Source organism: Periplaneta americana, chromosome 5 (assembly GCF_040183065.1).
Source record: "Periplaneta americana isolate PAMFEO1 chromosome 5, P.americana_PAMFEO1_priV1, whole genome shotgun sequence".
In the NCBI taxonomy this organism is placed as follows: Eukaryota; Metazoa; Arthropoda; class Insecta; order Blattodea; family Blattidae; genus Periplaneta; species Periplaneta americana.
The window spans coordinates 55,638,115-55,662,284 of record NC_091121.1 but is presented as its reverse complement, the minus strand read 5'-3'; the positions used below and the strand labels follow the sequence as shown (position 1 = coordinate 55,662,284).

General features: G+C 34.8%; 2 protein-coding genes across 6 annotated transcripts in view; one reads left to right on the top strand and one right to left on the bottom strand.

Moving 5' to 3' along the window:
* LOC138699634 (UDP-glycosyltransferase UGT5-like) overlaps positions 1-7,734 on the top strand; it is a 28,876-nt gene extending 21,142 nt beyond the window's left edge. For both annotated transcript variants that reach the window (XM_069825664.1, XM_069825665.1), the window contains 3 exons: positions 1,079-1,301; positions 1,911-2,130; positions 6,882-7,734. In XM_069825664.1, the coding sequence (XP_069681765.1) occupies positions 1,079-1,301; positions 1,911-2,130; positions 6,882-7,161 (723 nt within the window). In that variant the 3' untranslated portion in view covers positions 7,162-7,734. The remainder of the gene's footprint in view (positions 1-1,078; positions 1,302-1,910; positions 2,131-6,881) is intronic.
* The window catches only part of LOC138699638 (UDP-glycosyltransferase UGT5-like), a 63,171-nt gene extending 40,124 nt beyond the window's left edge, over positions 1-23,047 (bottom strand). Inside the window, exons 1-5 of one of the 4 annotated variants that reach the window (XM_069825671.1) lie at positions 22,936-23,047; positions 15,911-16,726; positions 15,174-15,396; positions 13,734-13,953; positions 10,520-12,548 (exon numbers count right to left, since the gene is read on the bottom strand). In XM_069825671.1, the coding sequence (XP_069681772.1) occupies positions 12,272-12,548; positions 13,734-13,953; positions 15,174-15,396; positions 15,911-16,726 (1,536 nt within the window). In that variant the 5' untranslated portion in view covers positions 22,936-23,047 and the 3' untranslated portion in view covers positions 10,520-12,271. Of the gene's footprint in view, positions 1-10,519; positions 12,549-13,733; positions 13,954-15,173; positions 15,400-15,910; positions 16,727-20,620; positions 21,204-22,935 lie in introns of those variants that run through there. The other 3 variants (XM_069825669.1, XM_069825670.1, XR_011332053.1) reach the window with 3 other exon arrangements.
* Positions 23,048-24,170: the final 1,123 nt, after the last annotated feature.

The window sequence follows — 24,170 nt, the reverse complement described above, 5'->3', positions numbered from 1 at the left end:
GTAAAGTTACTTGGTATCCATCTTGATACAAAACTAACCTGGGATTGCCACATTGAATACATCTCTCGGAGACTGTCCAGAGTCCTGTATCTCTTAAGAGGAATTAGAGATAAAATACCCGGGCAGTACCTAAGAAGTGTTTATTTTGCTTTTTTTCATAGCATATTGAAGTATGGAATCCTGGTGTGGGGAAACAGCAATAAACTTATTGAAGTCCTGCTCATTCAGAAGAAAGCAATAAGAATTATCACACAAGAACCAAGCAAAGCACATTGTAAACCACTGTTCATACAGGAGTCCATCTTAACAGTTGTTAATGAATATATTCTGGAACTCCTTCTTTACATCAAGAAAAATCTTTATGGCTTCACCAGTAGGATGGATAAACATGAGTATAATACTCGGAATAAAGAAAAACTGGACATACCATTTTGCAGACTATCCAAAGTTAAAAGTAGTCCTAACATGTTGGGCTGTAGGATGTTCAACATGTTTCCACAGGAAGCACAGGAAGTGTCACTTGACATATTCAAAGTCAAAGTGAAAACGTGGCTTCTTAGAAACCCATTCTATTCTGTACAAGAATATTTTGAATCAGAAAAGCAAGCTGTTGATATTTTTTAGGTTTCTTTCTCTGAATTGTATTATTATTCTGTAATATATTAGGAAATTCTCATAAATTGTTAATCAAATCAATATCTGTGATCAGTGTGTTACAATTTTCATCTAGATATTAGCCTAATTTTGATAATCTTGACTCTCAATTGTAAACTCTAAGGAGTATTTGTGATCATTTTGTTTTATGTTTAGTGTTGTAATAGAATAATTTTCATTTTTGCACTATAATTTCACACGTGTAATTTGACAATGTCATTAGCTTTTGCTATAACGACAGCTAATAAATACTATACTATACTATACTATACTACTATACTATACATAAAGTTAATCAGTGATTATACAGTATAAGTGTTAAACGAGTGTACCCAACAATGAAGAATATTGAAAGAAAACAGTGAAAGGCACTGGAGATGCTGGCAGTTACTCATAATTAAAGTAAGTTCACTTTGTGTTTCAGCACATACAAGAATATCTGGATAGTGCAGAGCATGGTGTTATCTATTTCAGCTTGGGCTCTGTGATCCAAGCAAAGACACTGCCTGCTGACAAAAGGGATGCATTCCTACAAGCGTTTGCTGAACTACCACAAAAATTTCTGTGGAAATGGGAAGGAGAGTCATTGCCAGGACAGCCTAAGAACGTGCACATCGAGAAGTGGTGTCCACAGGCAGATATCCTGAGTAAGAACAATCCATTTTTACATCTGTTCCATCTACCATTGTACTTGTCCTCAGGCAATATAATCCCATGCTTCAACATTTCTCATCTTTAATACATAATGTGCCCTTTCTGTTCAAAAATAAATATTTTAGATTAAATTGAGAAAGATTAACTTTTGTATGAGATTTATTTTTAAATAGAAACAAAGAGCATAGTTATCTTTAGAAGAGAAATAAGTACCTAACCATCACCTGTCTTTGGACATTTGATTAAACAATTTGTCCCATGCCGTGGTGTCAAGGTCAAAAGCTTTAGGCTGGGGCTTGCATTACGAAAAGCACGGTGGTTCGAGTCCCCATGGTGGAAGAAATTTTCTCATGAAAATTCAGGCAATGTATGTGACTGTTGCCCACCCAGCATCATGATGCATTTGGGGAACTACGATAGGTAACAAAATTGGGTTACAATAACCGGCATTCTCTAAAATCAGGAACAGGCATCAGGACAGAAATATCTGCAGGAAAACATCATTTTCTGTCATATGTCTAAAATAGTTCCAGAGGTAGGCCCTGAATATGTGCCAATTGTAAGATACGAAACCAGCTTAACTAGTACACATTTTTTTCCAGGACACCCGAATGTGGTAGCATTCCTCTCACATGGTGGCCTGATGGGCACCCTGGAGGCACTGTATGGGGGAGTCCCTATTGTAGGAATTCCTTTCTTTGGCGACCAGAGGACTAACCTCGCGAACCTGGTGGCGAAGGGCATTGCAGTCAAACTGGATTATGAAGAAATTACAAAACAGAAAGTTCTAGATGCTTTAAGGACCGTTCTGGAGCAACCTAGGTAAAGCTTAAATTATTGTAAAATTTACAAATTTGTATCTTTCATCTTGTTAAAAGTTACATGAGGTAGTGTGCGAATCACAATACATGATTCTTCTTCTTCTTCTTCTTCTTCTTCTTCTTCTTCTTCATGCATTAAGCCCTACAAAGGCTTGTTGCGCGCTCCAAATTATTAGTTCATTGGTCTTTCCATCGTTTTTTTGGTCTTCCTATGTTTCGTTTCCCTTCTGGTATATAATTTAATATTTTCTTTGGGTATCTTCTCTCATCCATTCTGTCTACGTGATCTAGCCATTTTTGTCTATGATGGTCTATTCCTTCATTTAGGCTAAAAATCTGTAATTGATTTCTTATGTCTTCATTTCTGATTCTGTCCCTTTTAGTGACTCCCAGAACTGATCTTAAAAACCTCATTCCTGCTGCCTGTAGTCTACTTTTATCTCTACTTGTCATTGTCCAAGTTTCACTACTATATAGAGCTGCAGGAACTGCCATAGTTTTATAAAATTTATCATCGTATCTTTTCTTACTTTATTTTTTAAAGTTCTTTTAATTGTTCCACATATTTTTGAAAACATTTCAACTTTATTTCCAATATCTACCTCTTTAATATATGATATTGATGATCCTAAAAATTTAAATGTATTTACTTGTTCAATTATATTATTGTCTAATACAAGTTTACATCTTTGTGGATGAGTTCCTTGAAATGCCATACATTTGGTTTTATTTTTTGATATATCAAAATTGTAATTAAGAATTATTTTATGGAGTTCAAATAATGCTCTTTGTAGTGTGTTTTCATTGTCAGAAATTATTACTTAGTCATCTGCATATAGGAGTGTCATTATAAAATTCTTCCTATTATAATCAGAGGATATATTTAAAATGTTTAGCCGCTGTTTCCATTCTCAGATTGCGTTGTCTAGGTATAAATTAAATAAAGTGGGTGATGTACAGCACCCTTGTCTTAGTCCGGTGTTAATACTTGTTGTTTTAAAATTTCCACCTCTTTCTTTTACACATATAGTTGTACCTTTGTATATTTATTTAAATGTTTCAGTAATATGATTTGGTATACCTCTGTTAACCATTATTTCCCATAATTTTTTTCTTTTCACTTTATCAAAGGCTTTTATGAAATCTATGAATATAATATATGTTGGACAATTAAATTCTCTCCTTTTTTCTATTATTTGTTTTATAGTGAAAATGTTATCAGTGCATGACCTTCCTATTCGGAAACCTGTTTGTTCTTCTAATAAAATTGTTTCAATAATGTTGCGAAGCCTTTGGTTTAGAATTTTTGTATATAGCTTGTAAACACTATTTAACAAGCTAATCCCTCTGTAGTTTTCCGGTTTAGTTTTATCACCTTTTTTAAATATTGGTACATTTAATGAAGTTTTCCATTCTTCTGGTATTTTCTTTTGTTGCCAGCATTGATTTAAAATGTTTAGCAATCTAAACTTCATTCCATCAGGTATATATTTCAATAGTTCTGTATTTATTCCATCCTGTCCCGGAGATTTCTTATTTTTAGAGTTCTTTATAGCTTGTCACCCAAACATCGTAAGATGAAGATTACATTCTTTATAGCTTGTTCTAATTCCCTAAATTCTAAATTATCTATTTCAGTTTTGACTCTTATCTCAGGTGTGTCTAATTCTATTTCTTCTTCATATTCATTAGTCCATAAATTTTTACAATATTCAAACCATAAGTTGTAGTCTAATATTTGTAGATTTGCTATATCTTTTTCATCTTTGTTCAAATGTTTCATTATTTTATAGGCCGTTCCTTGTCTTCCGTGTATATCATTTTCTATATTAGAGATATATTTATCCCAGCTTACATTGTGGGCTTCTCTAATCATTTTTTTTGTATCTTTGCAACAGTTTTTATACATTTCCAAAACTTGAGGTGTTTTATTTGATAGCCAGGTTAAATATAATAATTTTTTCTTCTTTAGTATATTTTCTAATTGTTCATTCCATATGTATAATCCCTTTTTCTTTCTTCGTAATTTCCTTTTCCCTAATACTTCAAAAGCAGCTTTTTCTATTATTTCTTTAAACTTTGACCATTACAGTTCTATGTGTTCGCTAACAATATTTTGATCCATATATAATTCTATTCTAGATTTATAAAGTGTTCTTATTGATTCCTCGTTTAGTAAATTGGTTTTCCATCTTGTATCTTCTATTTGATTTCTTGTACGATTTAATTTATACCATCTTGTTTTAAGGTCCACCTTTCCTCTCACAAGGAAGTGATCAGTGCTAATATCACAGCTTCGTAGAACTCTTACATCTCTGAACAGTTTGGATAGTTTTTCGTTCGCAATAAAATAGTCAATAATAGATCTTAATCCTCTTGCAGACCATGTATATTTATGTATCTCTTTGTGTTTAAAGAATGTATTTTCTATTCTCATTTTATTGAAACTTACACAAAGTCTCTTAACATTTTCCCATTCTGATTTAGTGTTGGTTCTCCATTTATTCCTATAATGTCTTTAACAGGTGTATTTCCTATTCTTGCATTCAGGTCACCACCGATAACTATATAGTCGTTCTTATTTATTCCATCTAATACTGCTTGTAACTCATTATAAAATATATCTGTTCTTCTTTCCTGCCTTCGTTGGGTGAGTAAACACCTACTACTGTTAAATATCCCCTCTCTATTTTAAAACGACATGTTATTATACGTTCGTTTTGCCAGTTATAAGATTGTACTCTTCGTTTCCATTTTGAATTCATTATAATGGCCACCCCTGCAGATGCATGTTTCTCGATGGGTAATCCACTGTATATCATTATATAACTATCTATATCACAACTTCCTTTTTGTTTCTTCTTGGTTTCTGATAATATGGCTATATCGATATGTTTATCTTTTAATTCTTGAATTAATTCTGTCTGTTTCTGGGCTAGTCCAGGTAGATTCCAAGTTGCTAAATTTAGATGTTCCGATATACCAAATCGTTTATCCTTGTTTCGTTTAGCTATGGTTGTCTTCAGTGTATCCGTCCCATTTACCTTAATTTGGAGCTGATCAGTAATTGAATAATCCCCTGGCCGCAGTACGAATGCTGCGCAGGTTAAGCTTAGTGATGGGGCTGCCATCTTACTGCCTCCAAGCCTGCAGGATACGTTCTTTGGAGTATCATCCTAGATGCGTTGCTTCCACTACAGCTTCCGAGTCGCATCCACCCATTGTGAGTCTATCTTAGCTTCCCCTCGCCTCTTTCCACCCAGTAAGCTAGTGAACTAGACTTCACTGGCATGGCTGTCTGGTTCATTGGGTACTGAGCCCTTCTACCACGACAAGGTGAGACTCCCAGAAGGGCAATACATGACTCACCCAAATCATTTCCACTTTCTATGGAGGATCTAATCACTTTTACATGCAACACGCAAGTAAGTTCGTTAACTACAAAAATAATAAATAAATAATATGGAATGTGAAAATTATGAACTATTTGTATAGTACTGGTATATGAAAAAGAAGAAAAAATTTGTATCTGGACAAAAAAAAAAAAAAAAGGAAAGAAAGCCATTTCCACGAGTGTATGTCATTAATCTTTCGCAAAATAACAGCATCAAAGGTTGCTTTACTCTTACAGCAGAAATAATTACGCTTAAATACAGTCAATGAGATTGTAAACAATTCCTATGTACAAATGAGTTAAGTTAATCATATATTTCTTTTGGAATGCATATTTAAAATACAGTGACATACCCAAAGATTTCACATTATATTTTGGGTATTAAAAATCAAGTTATGTTCAAAACTTTACAATAGCTCTTATCAAAAACTTCTCCTTTATATTAAAGAGACTTTAATAAGTATTCCTTACTGTATACAACAACAGCAATACCAGTATCACTTGGCTTAACAGCAATGTTACACCTCAGTGTAGTCATATCTAGAACAATAACTTTTCACTTACCCTCAGTTTCTATTAGAGACAGAAATATCAAATTTTATGAGTAGCTGTCAGAATGTTGATACTCTAAGATCATTACTTTATATTGTTCATAATTATACACATACGCTAAGCCCAGGACTATGAACTGATTCAAAATTTTGATTTGTCATCTTGTTTAAGTCCCCTCTTACTATGCATATTAATAATGATGCATTATAAAACTACTCGACAGTTTCATACTGTATTTACACATATTTGTGCATTTCATTGGACGTTTCTAAGAAATTCTGGACCACTGGCATCTGTAGATAGGCTACCGGTACTAAGTAATCGTCTGATTTCTCCTTTTCGGTGCTAGAAATGCTGGAAAAGTGTAGATATTTCCGAGAAAATCTCATAATCCATTTCTGTAGCATCATAATATTGTCTCCAATGAGTAAGTAAATTGTTATATGTAAATCAAAATTAAATTGTGTCCAATTGAAAATTTCCATTTTTCACGTAGATTTATTTCTAAACACTGGTTAGCCAACATAAACATTTACAGTAATATTGAAACAGATTCCAATACAAAAAGAAAGCAAATGATTAAAGTTAACTAAAGCTGACTAACTCTAATGACACCACATGATCTCATGAACAGAAACGAAGTAAACTTGGTTGCCTTCCAATATAACAGACATAATATTCGAGTGTAGGCTTTCAGGTCTCCTAACAGACATAATATTTGATACATGGTTCTAGTCTTATTGCAAAATATGGAGTCATGTTATATCAGTATGAAATACATTTTAACATGGTGTAAAATGTTGCAGCTACATGGAGAATGCACGACACACTGCACAAATCTACAGGGACAGACCTCTCTCTGCGCTTGACACTGCCATCTTCTGGACCGAGTATGTCCTCAGACACAAAGGGGCTCCTCATCTAAGATCTGCAGCTGTAGACCTGACATGGTACCAATATTTTCTGCTAGATGTGATTGCTTTCATTGCCGCAATCATTCTCTTGTTCCTCCTGGCAGTCAGGAAGTTGTTCACACTCATTTTTGGTTCCAAGAAGACAACACAAAAGAAGAAGAAAGAAAACTAATTAATAATTCTAGTTAACTTTCACCATTTTAGTGTACCGGTAAATAGGTTTTGTAAATAAATTTGTTTATGTATTTCTACTTCTTTTTAATAGCTTTCTTGTATTTTGTAATTCAAACCTGAGACAGTAGTGCTGAGTTTCTCTGCTCTACAGACCATTACTGCTGTCAAAACATGTGTGGCAGCAGACATTCATGTTCACTTTTCCTTTGTATCCAAGCCATATTCTTAATTTCCTTATGTTTTACAAGAAATAGTTATTGTGAATGAAGATACAAGAATTGGCCACTATCTCATTTAAGTAGGAGAGGACTAAGAAATAAGTGTAAAATATACTTCTTATGCTTATATAACAGAGATGTCTCTATACCATTTGAGATTTTGGATGAAAGTTATAAAGTGTTCTTAGAGGAGTGTAAAAAATGATTTTAATATTGTTAAATTTGCCATGATTTTTAAAGGAACATTTTAAGCTGCAAATTTCGCATTACTTGTTATTTTATATAAGAATTACAAAATAATTATCTGTACTACTAAAGAAAATAATTAAAAATAAAGTTAACTCCAAAGTCAATACCAGTACAATTATTACAGTTGTAGAGTACTGTACCTTTTATTGCTAATATTGTATATAGAAGCACGCAGGAAAAATGCCAATCTACTTTTTTAAAACAATTTTCACATGCAATCAGAAAAACCAGTAGCCTACACTCACCGTGTAGGTATTTGCTGAGAGATGACTGAAAAAATTCGGAGTTCTTCGCTAAACTTGTAAGAATGATTTCCTATTTTATGTTCACAGTTTCACTCATGCTGATTTTCAGATTAAAAAAAAAATGAAATTGTGACTGATTGTCAACTCTGACACTAAAAGAGTTAATTTAGTACCATCGAAAGTGCCTAACCCCAAGTTTAAAGTCACTGTTGTTTTATCTTTGGAAATCCAATCAAGGATTACTGATTTGTTAAAGTGATGCGAATTTTTCAAGGTACTGTTGAAGTCAGTTTAGTCTCTAAATAAAATGTATGGACGAAAAACAGAAGCTTTATTCACAGTTCTGAATTACGTTTTGAAATTTATTCATTGAGAACCTTACGATTAGAACTTTTTCTTAAGAATAGGGATGTTTAACATCTTTTCAAAAATAGATACTGTCAGCAGGACAAACTAGCAAAATATGGTATGAAAATGTTCTGCTAAATACGAACCTCCAAATATTCTATATTTGGAGATTTGTTTTTGTTTCTCTTGTACAGTGGGGGAACCCGAAGGCTTACACTGCAGCCTAAAGCTTATTGTGCTCACCAGTCCTATTCTGTGAAATATACTAAGTTCATCTATTATAACAGAGGAATGATCACTAATATTGAAACTGTGTCATATTCGCAGACACAACTGCCAAAATGATAACTTTCTTGACAATGTATGTATTTATTCACACTGCAATGGGTATATACCCGGTGGTAGTGGTAACTAATTACACTCAATAATGACAATAATAAACTTATTAATTAAAAATATAGTTAATAATAATACCAATAATTAATAATAATAATAATAATAATAATAATAATAATAATAATAATAATAATAATAATAATAATAATAATAATAATAATAATAATAGGGAATATCCTAAATTAAATGAAGCACGATCACTTAAAATAACATTTAAAATAAATCTAATTTGTATCTTAAATCCAAGTTCGAACTAAAACCCACGAGTATGATATGTTCATATCTGCACAAGTACCTTTCCACATTACACTCATTTCGCTGTCAACTCACTCACTGCACTGGAACTACGACACATTTCACTGATTCTATCCTGATTTCACTAACACTTCAAAAACATTTCACTGTTCAAATACTTTGCACTGCCACTATAAACTATAAAGCTTCCCTGACAGGAACACGTTTCACTGACACAACCCACTTCACTGACACAACACACTTCACTGACAAAACATAATTCTTCACTGATACAACACTTCAATAACAAAATATCATTTACATCCTTTACATACTGTGTATAATTACCGTCTATTAGTAAAGTCCTTAAGCCTATTTTTAAATACGTTTTTGGTTGTTGGTAAAGTCTTTAGTAAGTCTGCAGGTAAAGCATTCCAGTCCCTGATAGTACGACTGAGAAAGGAAAACTTTCCAGTGTCCGTCCTCTGTCTTCTTTCCCTCAATAGCCAAGTATTGATAATTTAATGCAGTTTCTACCTGTACCTATCCGTACTTTAATAAGTATTCAAACATTTGTTTTTGCTGCACACATCAACATACATTTCAGTTATCTGTTACTATATTAAGTTTAACTAAACCTAAATACCTGCATTCGGGGATGCATTCCTGATACACATAGGCTCTTTAGTTTCTCTATTTCTCTCCATATATGTCCTGTTGCATTAAATTAATAAATTAAGCACGAATTGCTATGTATAAACATGTATGTTTTCAGTATTAGATTATTGCTCTATCATGGTTAAATTTAGTACAGTATATATAGTCAAATCATATCAGATTGCTTGCAGAACTGTAAATAGTTTATTACTAGCCCTCTTAATGCAACGTTGTAAATCAGTCATGAAAATTTCGTAAATTCTTGTTTGTAAAAACAGATACTTTTCTATAAAAAGATCTCAGCAATATAACAAAACTATTATTATAGTTAACTGTTTAGGAGGCCAAGATATAATTGATTTGTATTAAAAAAAATAGCGCTTACACATACCTTATTACATGCTTACAGGGCAAATTCATTCAACGATCCTTTTTCACAAACCGATCAATTAGGTCACAACATGCTCAAAAATTACTAAAATAAACTAGAGAAAAATTTTTATTCACAATATTTCTAAACTATTAATATATTTATTATACCATACAAGTCCACCGCTGTGGAATAATGATTAGCACGTCTGGCCATGAAATGAGCGGGTCCTGGTTCAGTATTCCAGGTTGAGACGAGTTACCTGGTTGGGATTTATTCCGGAGTTTTCCCTCAACCAATTGAAGCAGAATTACTGGGTAACATTCAGCGTTGGACCTTTGACTCATTTCGCCATCATTAATTCACATATCATTATCATCCATACAACAACCAGGGTTATGTTCATGATGCTGTGTGCTGTACTCGTACAAGAGTGCATCTGTTCAGCTCCCCAATCATTCACAGAATAGGAGTGATAAGCTTAATATGCCTCAGGCTGCAGTGCAAGCTTTCGGGTCCTTCCTCGTACAAGAAAAAAAACTTATAAACAAATACCACTCGCGACACAAAACAAAAAAACAACAGGAACACCAGCAAACAAGGGAGAAAAAAGTACCAACATAAAATAATACTTTAACACAGGGAGAGAAATTATTTTTTATAACAATAAAAGAGTACAACAGTTCAAGATCAATATACAACGACGTAGTGAATATCTCACCATTGCTCATCACTACCAGTACTGTATTCTCCAATGAAATCTCACTCATGACTGCATAACACAACTGTCCTATTCTAATGAAATCTCAGTCACGACTGATTACAGTCAAGAAGAGTGCCACAATTTCGTGGAGAGAAATGCCAGTGATTGCCTGGGGTTCAGGTCACCGACCGATTAAGCAATGTTTCGGGACTTTTAAACTGCCAAGTCTGTACATACCAATATTATTTTCTTCATTGATTCTAGTTCACGTTAACACTTTGTTTGTTAAAAACATAAAATTGTTTAGTCACACGTTAAAAAGTGTTAAAAATGTTTAAAAAAGGTTATATACCTTGGACAGACGGCACGTTTCGACGTGATGTTGCATCTTCATCAGTGTCTCCTGAACTACTGGTGATCTTGAATTCTGCGATGTGCATTTGTCAGTTGTAGGGGTGGGGGTGTGTTGTTCATAAGGTGAGGTCTGGTTGTTTGTGTGTTATGACGTATCATGACGTCGAATAATGTGTGGGTATTGAACTGTAATTGTGTATTAACTATATGTTGTGGGTATGTTATTGTATGTTTATATATTACGTATTGTTCTAAGATGTTTAACTGTGAACTTTTTGGGTGTGAAGTGTAAAATTCCATAACTGTTTCTATATTATTGTAGTTATGATTATTGTTGATAATGTGATCTGCGTAATTTGATGTGATGTAGGGTTTGGTTATAGCTTTAATATGTTCATTATATCTTGTGTGAAAGGATCTTCCTGTCTGTCCTATATAAAAATGTGGGCAACTATTGCATTTTAGTTTGTAAACTCCAGTTGAATTATATTTATTTGAATGTTTAATGTGATTATTTAGATATTTCTGTGTTGTGTTATTTGTTTTGTATGCTATCTTGTATTTTAGTTTTCTGAATGAAGTTGCAATTTTGTGAGTATTGGTATTGTGATATGTTATTGTTATGTATTTATTCTCACTTGGTGTTTGTGTTGGTTTGTTCTGTTTTTGTTTTCCTTCACTGTTTCTTATTATTCACTTTAACACTTGATTAAAACTATTAAACTTTCTATAGTTAAAATGTTAAAAGTGTTACAATTTTTTAAAAAGGTAATGTACATTTTATGACAGCCAGGCACTATTTAAATACCAGTGTGGTGTCATCTTGTGTCCTTCGAATTATGCTGCTCCAGCTCGTTTTGATTTCTGGCATTTGCTTTTATCATAGTCTGTGTATACCTAAACCTAGAATATTTTTTATCTAATTTTTCAAATCCTACAATTCTGTAGAGGATTTCCCTAGCTTATTGTTGCGAGAATTAAACAACTTTTAAATCCTCTTTTGTAATTCTTAACATTTAATCTACCATACCTGAATAACACTGTATTTTGAATTTAATCACTGTACCCGAGCAACAGAGTATTTTTAATTTAATCTACCATATCTGAGCAAATGAGTATTTTGATATTACTATGCGTGGTGTGGCTTAGTGGATAAAATGTCAGCACATAGAGCTGAAAACCCGGGTTTGAATCCCGGTGCTGGAGAGAATTTTTCTCTGTTCTACCCATTCTTCACCATAGAGAATTTTTAATTTAATCTGCTATATCTGAGCAACACAGTATTTTGAGTTTAATCTACCATAAATGAGCAACAGAATATTTTGAATTTAATTTCAATCCGTTTTAAATTTCCTGAATCTATTGATCATTTTAACAAGCATTTTCAATACGATATAGACAATTAGCAAGAATACAACCGAAAATAATAATAAAACAAATATTACATCCAGCAGCAGATATTGGTACCAGTAGAGGTCAAGAGCCGGAGAGTGTATGTGTGGTGCTCCCTTATGCCTCATCACGTACTCAGTCCAGAAGATGGCAGTGTCCATTGCAGACATTGGTCTGTCTACATAGAGTGCTGACATACGCTTTGCGTTCTCGGAGTAACTAGATAAAGTAATAAAAAATGAACATGTTAAGGATTGATAATCTTGCTTCAATTTCCAGCGTTATTTTATTCCAAGAATTTTACAGTTCTGTAATTCTGTAGTTCTGGAATATAAATTCAGATGCTTAGAGCCCTAATTCAATTAGTGATCTTACAGTTCTAGAACTTATTTTTTAGCCATGTAAGAGCTATACATTTTATTCATACAACTTCAAATTTCTATACCTACCACAAAGAGAGGTATAAGAGATCTCACTGTGATGAAATTGTTCTGTTGCTTTGAAATGAGGGGAAGAATATTAGTAATTTTTACAATTTATGTTGTGTATAGGCCTACATTAAGAGAGACTAATAATGTGTATGGTTTGTTGTGTGGATAATTTTTATGTGGTGGATGAAGGAGAAGTTTTTAATCTGAACAGTGTCATATTTAACATTGTACAAATGTAATTCTGAAAATGTTCCATTTGTGACGAGAAGTAGCCACTATACAAAACGTGAATTCAAGAATAATTATTCAATTAACATTATTTCACACATAAATTCTTTTTTCTATATACAAATAAAACTTTTTAATTTTAATTTTATTTTGGTAAATAATTTTGGTCCCCTTACTTTGCAAGTAATCACTGATATACTTTTTGGCGAAAGGTTTTCTTTCTTTCTTTCTCCCCCCCCCCCCCCCCAAAAGCCAGGACTTCCCAAAGACTTCATTTGTTCGAAAATGCTGATGATTCCGATAGTATTGAAATATATTTTAATTTAGAGTTAACGCTATTTGTCTTTCTTATATACAGGGTGGAAAGGAACAGATTACATTAATTCGCAGAGGTAATAGATAAGTCAATGCGAACAAGTTTTGTCAAGTAAATTTTTTGATATGTTTAATAGTTTTGATAGTATGAAATGGAACGCGTTGCAATGCTGTAATGCTACTTGAAACGTTTTTGTTCGCATTCTCCTGTCGCAAGTCTTGCAGAGTGAATAATTTAATCATTCGTACTTGGGAGCAATAACCTGAAGTAGTATACAGCGTTGCATTTCGTACTATCAAAACTGTCTGTCTTTAATTTTAATTTTTAATAATTATTTTAGAGGGAACTGCCGAAGAATGACAGTTTCTATATTGTATTTATTTGATATTACATACAATTTCAATTTACTATAGTTAAATTTTATCTCACCTTGGTGTTTCCAACATTGTTTTCAACGCCTCGAGAAGAACTTCTTTCGTGATGTCCTCCAGACTGAGTTCTAGACCTATTCCAGCTTCCTCAAGAGTTCTGACGTTTACGAACTGATCTCCAAACACTGGGATGCCCAACACCGGTACCCCAGCATGCACTGCTTCTATGACGCTCAGTATTCCAGCATGACAAATGAAGAGCACCAAGTTGGGGTGATCTGTTGGTGTAGCGAAAATTTATTATTATTATATTTAAGTAGACCTGAACAAGTAATTATTTTCAGTTTCAGTGCTCCTGAGTCGCCAACTGTACTTCAGGAAACTAATTTTGTTTTCATTTTGTTTAGTTTTTGTTAAAACGGGATAAAGTCCTCCAAGTCAAAAAAAAAAAAAACGCAGTTTATTTTGTAGTCACAGTTATCTTCCGTGAAATATGGACAAAAATTGTGATTTATTAAAGATAAGAGTTCCGCCATTGATGCAACTACAAATACGTGACAGTGAGGTAACTAGTTTTGTCCGTAAAAAATAGAGAAGAAAAAGGGAGAAAAATTATTACCCTTCTCGGCTTGTTAGTTCCTAGGTTGATCAAGAAAATGATGTATGCCAGAAATGGATAAAATAAAAGAAAAATCTTTTAAACTACGTGTGTGTTATTACTGATGCAAGTATCAGAGGGATATGGAAATAATTTTTATATCAAGTGCAATTACATGATGATACCATTATCACAGCTTTTACGAAATTTAGGTTCTCGCTACCCGTCTGAAATTCATCACTGACACAGACAGAGTGCCTTGCCGTGTGTTTGTTTGTAAGCAGGTGTAAGCAAAGAAGGATATAGATGGGGATTTCTCCGTTTCCATGCACTATCTCTTTGTGCCCAAGGCTGATGTAGATATAGATATAGATAGATGTAGGGATGGGCGGGCGGACAGACAAAAAAGAAAGCGAGATATGGCATTTGCTGGAGAACTTTCGCTTAAAATATAGCCCGTTAAATGTAGCCATGCTTTGGTAATAAAAATCTATTAGGATATGTGTGTAAAACCGGTATTTAAACACGTGGTCCTTCAATGGAAATTTTGCGCTTTGTTTTAGGCCTGTATTTGTCTAGAAACTATTTTTTTTACCAAAACACGTTCTAGATAACATACTTATTTACTTACAAAAGGCTTTTAAGTAACCCGGAGATTCATTCCCATCCTCACATAAGCCTGCCTCTTGTCCTTACCCTGAGCAAGATTAATCCAGTCCCTAGCATTATATCCCACCTCCCTCAAATCCATTTTTATATTATCCTCCCATCTACGTCTCTGTCTCCCTAAAGGTCAATAATAATAATAATAATAATAATAATAATAATAATAATAATAATGGGTTCTCTCGAGCTGGACATATATAATGCAAACCAATTATAACAGAAATCAGAACTCACTGAGAACATCAAACTGTGGCAGCCATGACATGGTTTTCACATTGGGGGGCTGTCCAGGCAGGTCCTCTCCCTCCCACTTCCAAAGAACTCGCTGGGGGAGCTCCGAGAACGCCTGCATGAAGGCCTCTCTCGTCTTTTGAGGCAAAGTATCTCCTCGCATCAGGGACCCCATGCTGAAGTAGATCACTCCATGTTTAGCGTCGTTCAGGTAACTTTCTAAATCCTGCTGCAACGAAGTGACAGCATATAGGAACGCATTGAGTTTGAATTCAAATAAGTGAACCTACAATCTTTACTGTGACTGAGTATCAGTATGATATGACAATATGTTCTGTAAATTAAAATTGAGATTATAACCGTTGAATTGCCTTATGGGTATTATATGAATTAGCTCAGTTTATGTATGGCACAATATGTATAACAGCAGAAGTATACAGATTTTACTTTCTTGGTAACTATAAAAACTGTTACATGTTTAAATGTGCATACCTACCTAATAACTTCAAAACACTCAAACGTTACTTATCATGTTTTACTCCCAAACTCTTCAAATATCTCTATTGTTTCGATAGCGCCATTTTGTAACAGCAATATTTTGCAACAATACCTAGTGCATGCTTATATGGTAGCTGTATTCTAAAGTCCATTGAGAGCACATCTTACAGAATAATCCATATTAAATTAGGATCAATTATTTTGAGAGAAGTTGTACACAGAAATAACCTAGTTTTCCTTACCTTTTGAAGCTTCTTGGCAGGTTTAATATGAATTCCACCAACTTCAACAACACCAGGAACAAGAGGTCGAGGCCAGTTCAAACTGAAATGCGTGTTTACCAGTACCAAACTTGTATTCCTTGCAATTTCTGATAACCAAGGCACGTCTGGACCGATATGGCTGTTCACAAACATCTGAACCAGCACAGCCTGTACCAGGAAGGCAGCTCTCAGGGCTATATTAGCAGCACTGTTTATCAGTCGCTCCCGGAAGTTCATTCTATGTGAGGATCCCGTAAGCGTTACTGGGATGTGAGAAGGATTGTCAGGACTGCCCATACGATCATTGCCCCACGAAAACAATAAGCTTGTGCTGACACCGATTAACGAGGCTTCGAACTTATGTGCAAATGCGATGTAACAATCTGTGTAGAAAATCTCGACTATCACAACATCAAATTTCTCTTCAGATCTCAGCAACTGCTGGACCTTATTGAACGCCAGAGTTCTGCGGCAGGAGTCTAAGAATTTCAGCGCTTCAATAGCAAATGTAACATAAGCCTTAATTCCAGTTAAACTTCCGATATCGAGGCTATTTTTGGTACCGATTTCAATAGAACCCTCAAGGCTGATGTCACTGTAGTTTGCTACAGGTTGTTTCTGTGGAAAGTGGCTGACCACCACGATTTGATGACCTCTGGCTGCCAGTTCTTTAAAATAAGGCTCGAAAACATCAAAATGGCTTTTCCCGTAGTGCGGCATCAAGGCAAGGATTCTGTATGCAGATGTAAAATAATCGCAAGACCACACCATCAGCAGAAACGTCAGGGCTTTCATCTGTAAAAAGAGAGAATATTACAAGTTGTTGCTGAACCGCGGATTTGCCTATGACTATTAAGTCCAAATATTGTATGTTAACTTGAGAAGATAATCACAGTACAATGTGGTGTTTCCGAATTCAATACACAAACTAGAAGAATTAGTTGAGGAGGCCAAGTCAAAGCATTTGAAAACACAGCATGAGGTCAGTGACTTGTTATTTCGCTACGTGATAATGAAAACTTATTAATAAAAACTTATACTTCACTGTTTTTCAAATTATAACAATTGTACAAAATGTTCTCCATTTACCTGCAACTAATACTAACAGCGACGCGCTAAGAATTATCTCAGTATTTACAACATCAGTAGTATAAGAAATTGTATTATTGCCATGCTTTTGTGACACGGATCCTCCTCTTCGAAGAATGCCATGGCGTAAACCAAATTTCCCGTCTGGCCTCACAAAAAAGAAATCTAAGCAAGTAAGATTTGGAGATTTTGGTGGCCAAGCAACCGGACCAGCATGACCAATCCATCGGTTTGGGAAGGTAGTAGTCAGAAAATGACGAACATGAATACGCCAATGCGTTGGACAACCATCGTGCTGACACCACATGCTCGTATCACCACCAAAGTCACATTCTAAGCAAGGGAGATAAAGTTTCCTGGAGAAAGCGGATCATTCACTGATGTAGACCAAGGTCTACAAATTAACTTATGACTGCCACAGTACACAAAGCAAGGATGAAGTAACGATGACGGCAATTACAATGACGCCTGCAATAATGATTGTGATGACTAAATTTACGAATACTAGAGCGATAATCATTACAATGACAGCTATGGTGATAATACAGATTACTATGATGCCTATCACGCTGATAATGGTTGCAGTGTTGATGACTGCATTGCTGATGATAATCATGATTATGATAATGAAAATAAAGGTGATGATTACAATGATGACTACAGTGTTGCCGACTACGATGATAACGATACTAACAATGGTTATGATTACAGTGTTGGTGACTACGATCATTACGAGACTGACTACAATGGTAATGAAATGAGAGTCATGACTGAAATGATGATGAATGAATGATGACTACAGTGTAAACGAGTACGACGACGACGACTACCGGGGCAATGACTGCAATGACTACGAACGTTAAAGATGGTAGATTTTAGCAACTTAAAATTAAACACTTAGCACATTAAAAATCAAATTTAGCATTTTAATGTTGGAATTTAGCGTTTTGAGATACATTTTTTTTTGTACAGAAAGTTTGATTGTAGAAATTCAATGTCATAAATGTGCTAACATGTTAATTTTATAGATTTTATCCCTAAATCCTTAAAAGTAATAAGTGAAGAGCGTATTTCGGGTTTGTAAACCGCCAGGTTAACTGCAACATCGACTATAGGTATGATTAGGAGCACCACGTAAGGCAGTGCAGTGTACTCTCCTCATACAGCCATAACCACAACTACTAAGTTTGGCGATGAAGTCGTTTGAGCTGCTTACTTCTAATGTTCTGTGAATGCACTTTAAATTTTAAACCACCTATTATTTGCATTTTACATTACTACGTTTACAATTTAGTGTGTTACAGCAATATAATACACAATATATTTACAATTAATTTATAGTGTTAACCACACACGAAAAAGTATATTATCTTACTTTGCATTACTTTCTCCTCCTTCGTGATTGCACTTGTTGCAATAGACGACAATATATCTGCAGTGCTTGAGAAAAGTGACATAAGTCAGTTTCCACAAACCTTTTTTGATAATTTATTGACAACTTACACTGGTTTATGTCGATTTGATTTTTTCTGTATGAATTATTATAATGGGAAAAATACTTATGTATTTTTTTCCAAGCAAGCAGATGTTCCGTAATTTGTCAATAAATTATCAAAAAAGGTTTGTGGAAACTGACTTATGTCACTTTTCCCAAGCACTGCAGATATTTAACAAGGGATCGATATTCAGTTAGGCAGTGTTAATACAACGAAACACTTCTTTCTATAACGCATGATCAGGCAGGGTGAACTCAAAATATGATCCCAATACATTATCATTTCAGTCTGTTTCGCGACTCAAGTTCTAATATAAATTCTTAAAATAACAAGGAAAAAAAAACATGAAATTACGGATATAATAAAAAATTCTCCTCTTAATAAAACTGTTCGTAGAGTTGAGGTGTATTGAGGTCCGAACTCTACAAAATATCATTGCAGCTTCAAATGCCGAGACTTATTTTCTTTCGACACATCTTACCGATGTCTTAGTATAAAGGTAAATAAATGCTACGAAATTAAGTAAGGAAGTACGGACGGATGGGAAGAATTTCGGCACGAAAGAAAGAAATGCTGTATACGTATTGCAGAAGCACAAATGAAGAAGTGAAGGCGCGTGGATGAATATGAAGAACCAAGAAAGGAAATTAAGAAATATGCCAAGAAGTGAGTAAGCAAAGTACGGGAGTAAGCAAAGAACTGCCGAAGAATGGTAAATAAATGCTACGAAATCCCGTCCACCAGCAGTGAGTTGTTAGCGTATCTATGAAGTACAATCACAGTCTAGTGATACAACTCCACCCACACGCTTGACATCATTAAAGCACTCCGTACAGTAAACTTGTATTCTCTCAATTTGCATCCCATTTGAGCTCTTTAGTACTAAGTAAAGAAACATAAAATTATAGTGAAATTGTGAACATTATTAAACATGCCAAAAGTATGGTGTGAGTTTATTCCGACTCGTCTTGTTGCTCAATCAGAATCACCCGCTACCGCACACATACTGTACATAGGCCTAAGTGAACTCTGGACCTAAAACGATCGCATAGACAGCCAATATTCTACGACCAGCCCCAGAGATATAACGATAGCTATAGATTAACAAAGAGGGTACCAGGTTATATTCTTGTGTGCTCTTGTAAAAGGTAACATGGAGGAGTGACCAAACTATATATATATATATATATATATATATATATATATGGCCTTCATATGGATTCTGATTTTCTTTCACAAAAACAAAAAGAATCTCATAAAATGTAATTTCGCTCTTATATCACAGAAAAACGTATACATTTGGCGTCTCGTAGTCAATTTTGTATTTTATCGTGAATTTCAAAACCATAGCAATATGCTTAACTTAAGTTTTAACCATAAATTGAGTAATTTAACAGTCTTACAGCATATTTCTTATTTATCGTGACTGCGAAAATCTACCACCTGTAAGGTTTATGATTGCGATGATAAGAACTACAGTGTTGGTGATCAAAATGACATCGAAGATGAGAGTTATAGAGGAGAAGGTGGAAATATGGGCTACTATTTTCTTTTCCTCGTAATAATGGAAAATGGTGTTTCATATTGCTTGGAAATCTTTATTGACATACAGAGTAATTATTCATATACAATTTTTCCAGTCTTAAAGGTAAATAGTTGCAATAGATATTTTCATATAATTACTTCTTGAAAGAAAGACGAGTTGGTCCTCTATAGGTAGTGGGGTCTAAATATGGGCTACCACAAAAACTTGAAGATAAAATTGAAAAAAAAAAAAAAAAAAAGCAAAGAAACATAAGTAGGAAATCTGTGTCACATGAATGGCAATATTCTGTAAGAAATAACGCAAATCACGATAGTGAAAATACGGAACGTGTTAACGTGCTGGTAATATGGGCTACCTATCCCATATTTGACACATAGCGGTAGTCCATATTAGCAGCATCGACTCATGAATGTTTCTAAGATTATGTATAGCAATTGTTGTTCTAAATAAATATTACTCTTATGCCATGTGAGAGAGCTATTCTTAATCAGTGCAATACATCAAGAGTGATATCTAAACACAAAATATATTTATTTCAATAAAATTTAAACTACATACCTGCAAAAACTTTGAAATTGATGAAAAACACTAAAAACACACCACATTCACACAACAAAGGCAACTGGTTTGTCTCTTTGTGCACGCAGACTGACGGGCACGAGATGCTTTTTCGCTAGGTAACAATACCATATATACTGGGTGTTCAGTTCAAAATGTGTCATGGCTCGCTGTATGTCGTCATGTGGCTAGCCGATGAGCCTAGAGAATTCAATCTTCCTACACTTCTGCAGAGGCGTATTACCTAAATGCGAGAGAAGTTGCCTAGCAAGTACGGCGTTCATTCTGAAGATTACTTACCGATACGTACGGTAACGCCAGTAGTGGCAAGAATGTGAACTGTTTGGAAACACGTACTGAAGTGAGTTTTTTTTCTTACTGTCGGGATATGGGGAGAGGGTTGAGATGATTACTTACGTATTTGTTGACATTAACTTGGACGGTCAACATGGACACGGAGCATTTTGATTTGTGTTGTGGAATGTTGCCGTACGCAATCGATGATAACAAATACCCTGCGTACGACTTGTCCGCGCAAAACACAGTTCGAAAGAGGTTATGGTAGCACACAGACTTTACAGACCGCCATCTGTTGCTACGACATTCAAGTTATACCGTACACGTTCTCAAGTTCAGATTGAACGCCTTGATTTATAGGCAACTTCTCTGACATAAAAGCTGAAACTCGCTTCAAATCGCTGACTCACAACAGTGACGTCATGACACGCTTTGAAATGAACACCCAGTAGTTAAAAAACAAGGTAGCCCATATTACCACTTCTAGCCCATATTTCAACCTTCTCCTCTACTAACTGCAACAATGACGACTGCAGTAATGACGACGATAGAACGTTCACCTTTATATTTAAGACTTCATTATGTCAGAATCCTGAACTCTTATTTGTTTTGATCTTGAGTCTCGACTTCATGAAGAGCTACGTTGCATCAGCACACCCGGTTACCTTGAGAATTAAAACGGAGCCAGTTTTTTTTTGTATAACAATTTTCTTTAAGCTGTTATTAGTGACATCGTGGTTACAGAAGTGAACAGCCTTGAAAGGTCTTGGGTTATCTGTACGAGTTATTTCATGTGACAAGGTCGCGATGGATTATCTGAAGATGCTGGGCAGTTTCATTTAACGAATTATTAGTGTTCTCAGTCAGTCTTCTACACGGTCCTTACTTCAGTTTGCTCCTGCCATTCTGATGCCTTCGCGATCGTTGTCTGTGTGTGCGTCACTGTTGGCGACTGGACTTGAAACCTGCTTCGTGTTCGAACAATAAAGTCAGATTCCTGATTTGTTCAAGGACATCGTTATGCTGGTGGTGATCGTGATCTGATTGCGGTGACTTTAATATAACAATTATGTTGGTGTTTATGGCAATAGTTATGGTGATTAATTATTACAAGAATGGAAATTATGAAGATTCATCTACGATGGAAAAGTATGTGTCTTAATGCTAACGTCCCGTAGGCTTAACCCATTCTCTGGACCTCATTTTGTTGTTATTCACAAACGTTCTCACGTTCTCGTGTTCGCAAATGCTGCGTAATTCACTGCAACTTATTTGTTATACCTACACGTTTTCCATTAAAAATCATGGCATGTTGACAACGAATTTCATTCTAAATGCATTTTTAAGGTTAATATTTACAAAGGGTTTCACGGGAGTGCAAAGATGGACCATACACTTAATTATTAACACATGACGATAAAATTTATTAAAATCGAGGAGAATTTATTCCAGTAACGAAGTATATGATGACGAAATTAAAACCGATACAAATAAACCACAGTATTTGTAAATAATTGAGCCTACATACAATAAAGATGTGTTTGTTTACTTAAATGAAAAGCCATATCAATATTCTTATATTATTTACAACGTCTATCTTTACATACGAAGATATCTTGTCGCAGACATTTTCACATTTAAACTTCGATGAAATATCTTAAATTTAATAGTAACTAAGTTACATGTAAATGCTATCATAAAAACGGATCGTGCGCAAAAGTAGTTTATAATATACTTTTAAATAAACCGTATGATACACAAACTGCATATTAATTACAATATTACTATTTTAAAAGGGGTGTATACTTCTGGTATTAAATATCACATTGAAATATTTCACTTATCTCTTCCTAATTTTCTGATTTCCTCCCAAATGTGGTGGGGGGGGGGAGGTTCAACTCCGTAACAACAAAATGCCACTCCTGCACCAACATTATCACAGAAGAACAAATGGATATAATTAATTTGCCTAATAGACTGCTATGTGAAGAATTTCGTCCTCAATATTCCAGTCTTACCTCGAAGCGGACTTCCTCGATTCTTGCGTGCAGCTATCAACACTGCCTACTTCGTACTGAAGTACGGCAAGAACCATGAGACAGAGCAACTCGAAACACAGGGTGTTTAAAAGTATTGACCAATAGCCTAATTATTAAAGCGTAATAGTGACCTACAAATGAAAGGGTATTTGAAAATAGATCAGTATGATTGCATGTAACATATACTGTATATAGGAGTTAGGATAAGCCTAACGGAATTAGGATAAAATAAATACGGACATTATTTACTTTAGCTAACGGCGCGTTTCTTCGACGAAATTTATTTATAACCCATTGATTTTAGGGATTACGTACAAATTACTAAAATTGAACGGAAAGCAATAATAAATATAACTAATCTTGTAAGAGTCCTCGGTCTCCTATTACATTGCTATCCTTCCTTCTAACTTATAACCCACTCTGAGATTGTCACAATCCTCTATCGTCTATCTCCTATCACTCAGCTATTCCCTCTAAACTTGTTACATTCCTCGGCCTCATGCCACTTAGCGATCACCTCATCAATACACTCGAAACTTAACACAGTCTTCGGTCTAATGTCATTAAGCTATCCCCTCATCTAACCCAATCTAACTTTGTCACAGTCCTCGGTCTCTTTTTTTTATTGGATTATTTTACGACGCTTTATCAACATCTAGGTTATTTAGCGTCTGAATGAAATGAAGGTGATAATGCCGGTGAAATGAGTCCGGGGTCCGGCACCGAAAGTTACCCAGCATTTGCTCGTATTGGGTTGAGGGAAAACCCCGGAAAAAACCTCAACCAGGTAACTTGTCCCGACGGGATTCGAACCCGGGCCATCTGGTTTCGCGGCCAGACGCGCTGACCGTTACTCCACAAGTGTGGACTCCTCGGTCTCCTATCACTCAATTAACCACTCATCTAACTCTTAACATTGTCATATTCCTCGACCTCACGTCAATTTGCTAACCCCTCATCTAATCTAACCTAACCTAACCTAACCTAACATTTAACACGCAAAATTTCTGTCCATCCCATGCAGCGTGTATTATCTGAGATTCCTTTTCTTTCTGCATTTCGGTAAAGAAAGAAACCTTTAATCGTTTAATAATAATTTCAGGATCAGCCCCCTGAGGATTTCGTTAGCTAAGGTTCCCTCTCTATTAACGTTTCATTATTGAAGTTCCCTTATTATTCAGAGAGAAAGGAACTTGTTACTCTATCTCATCTCC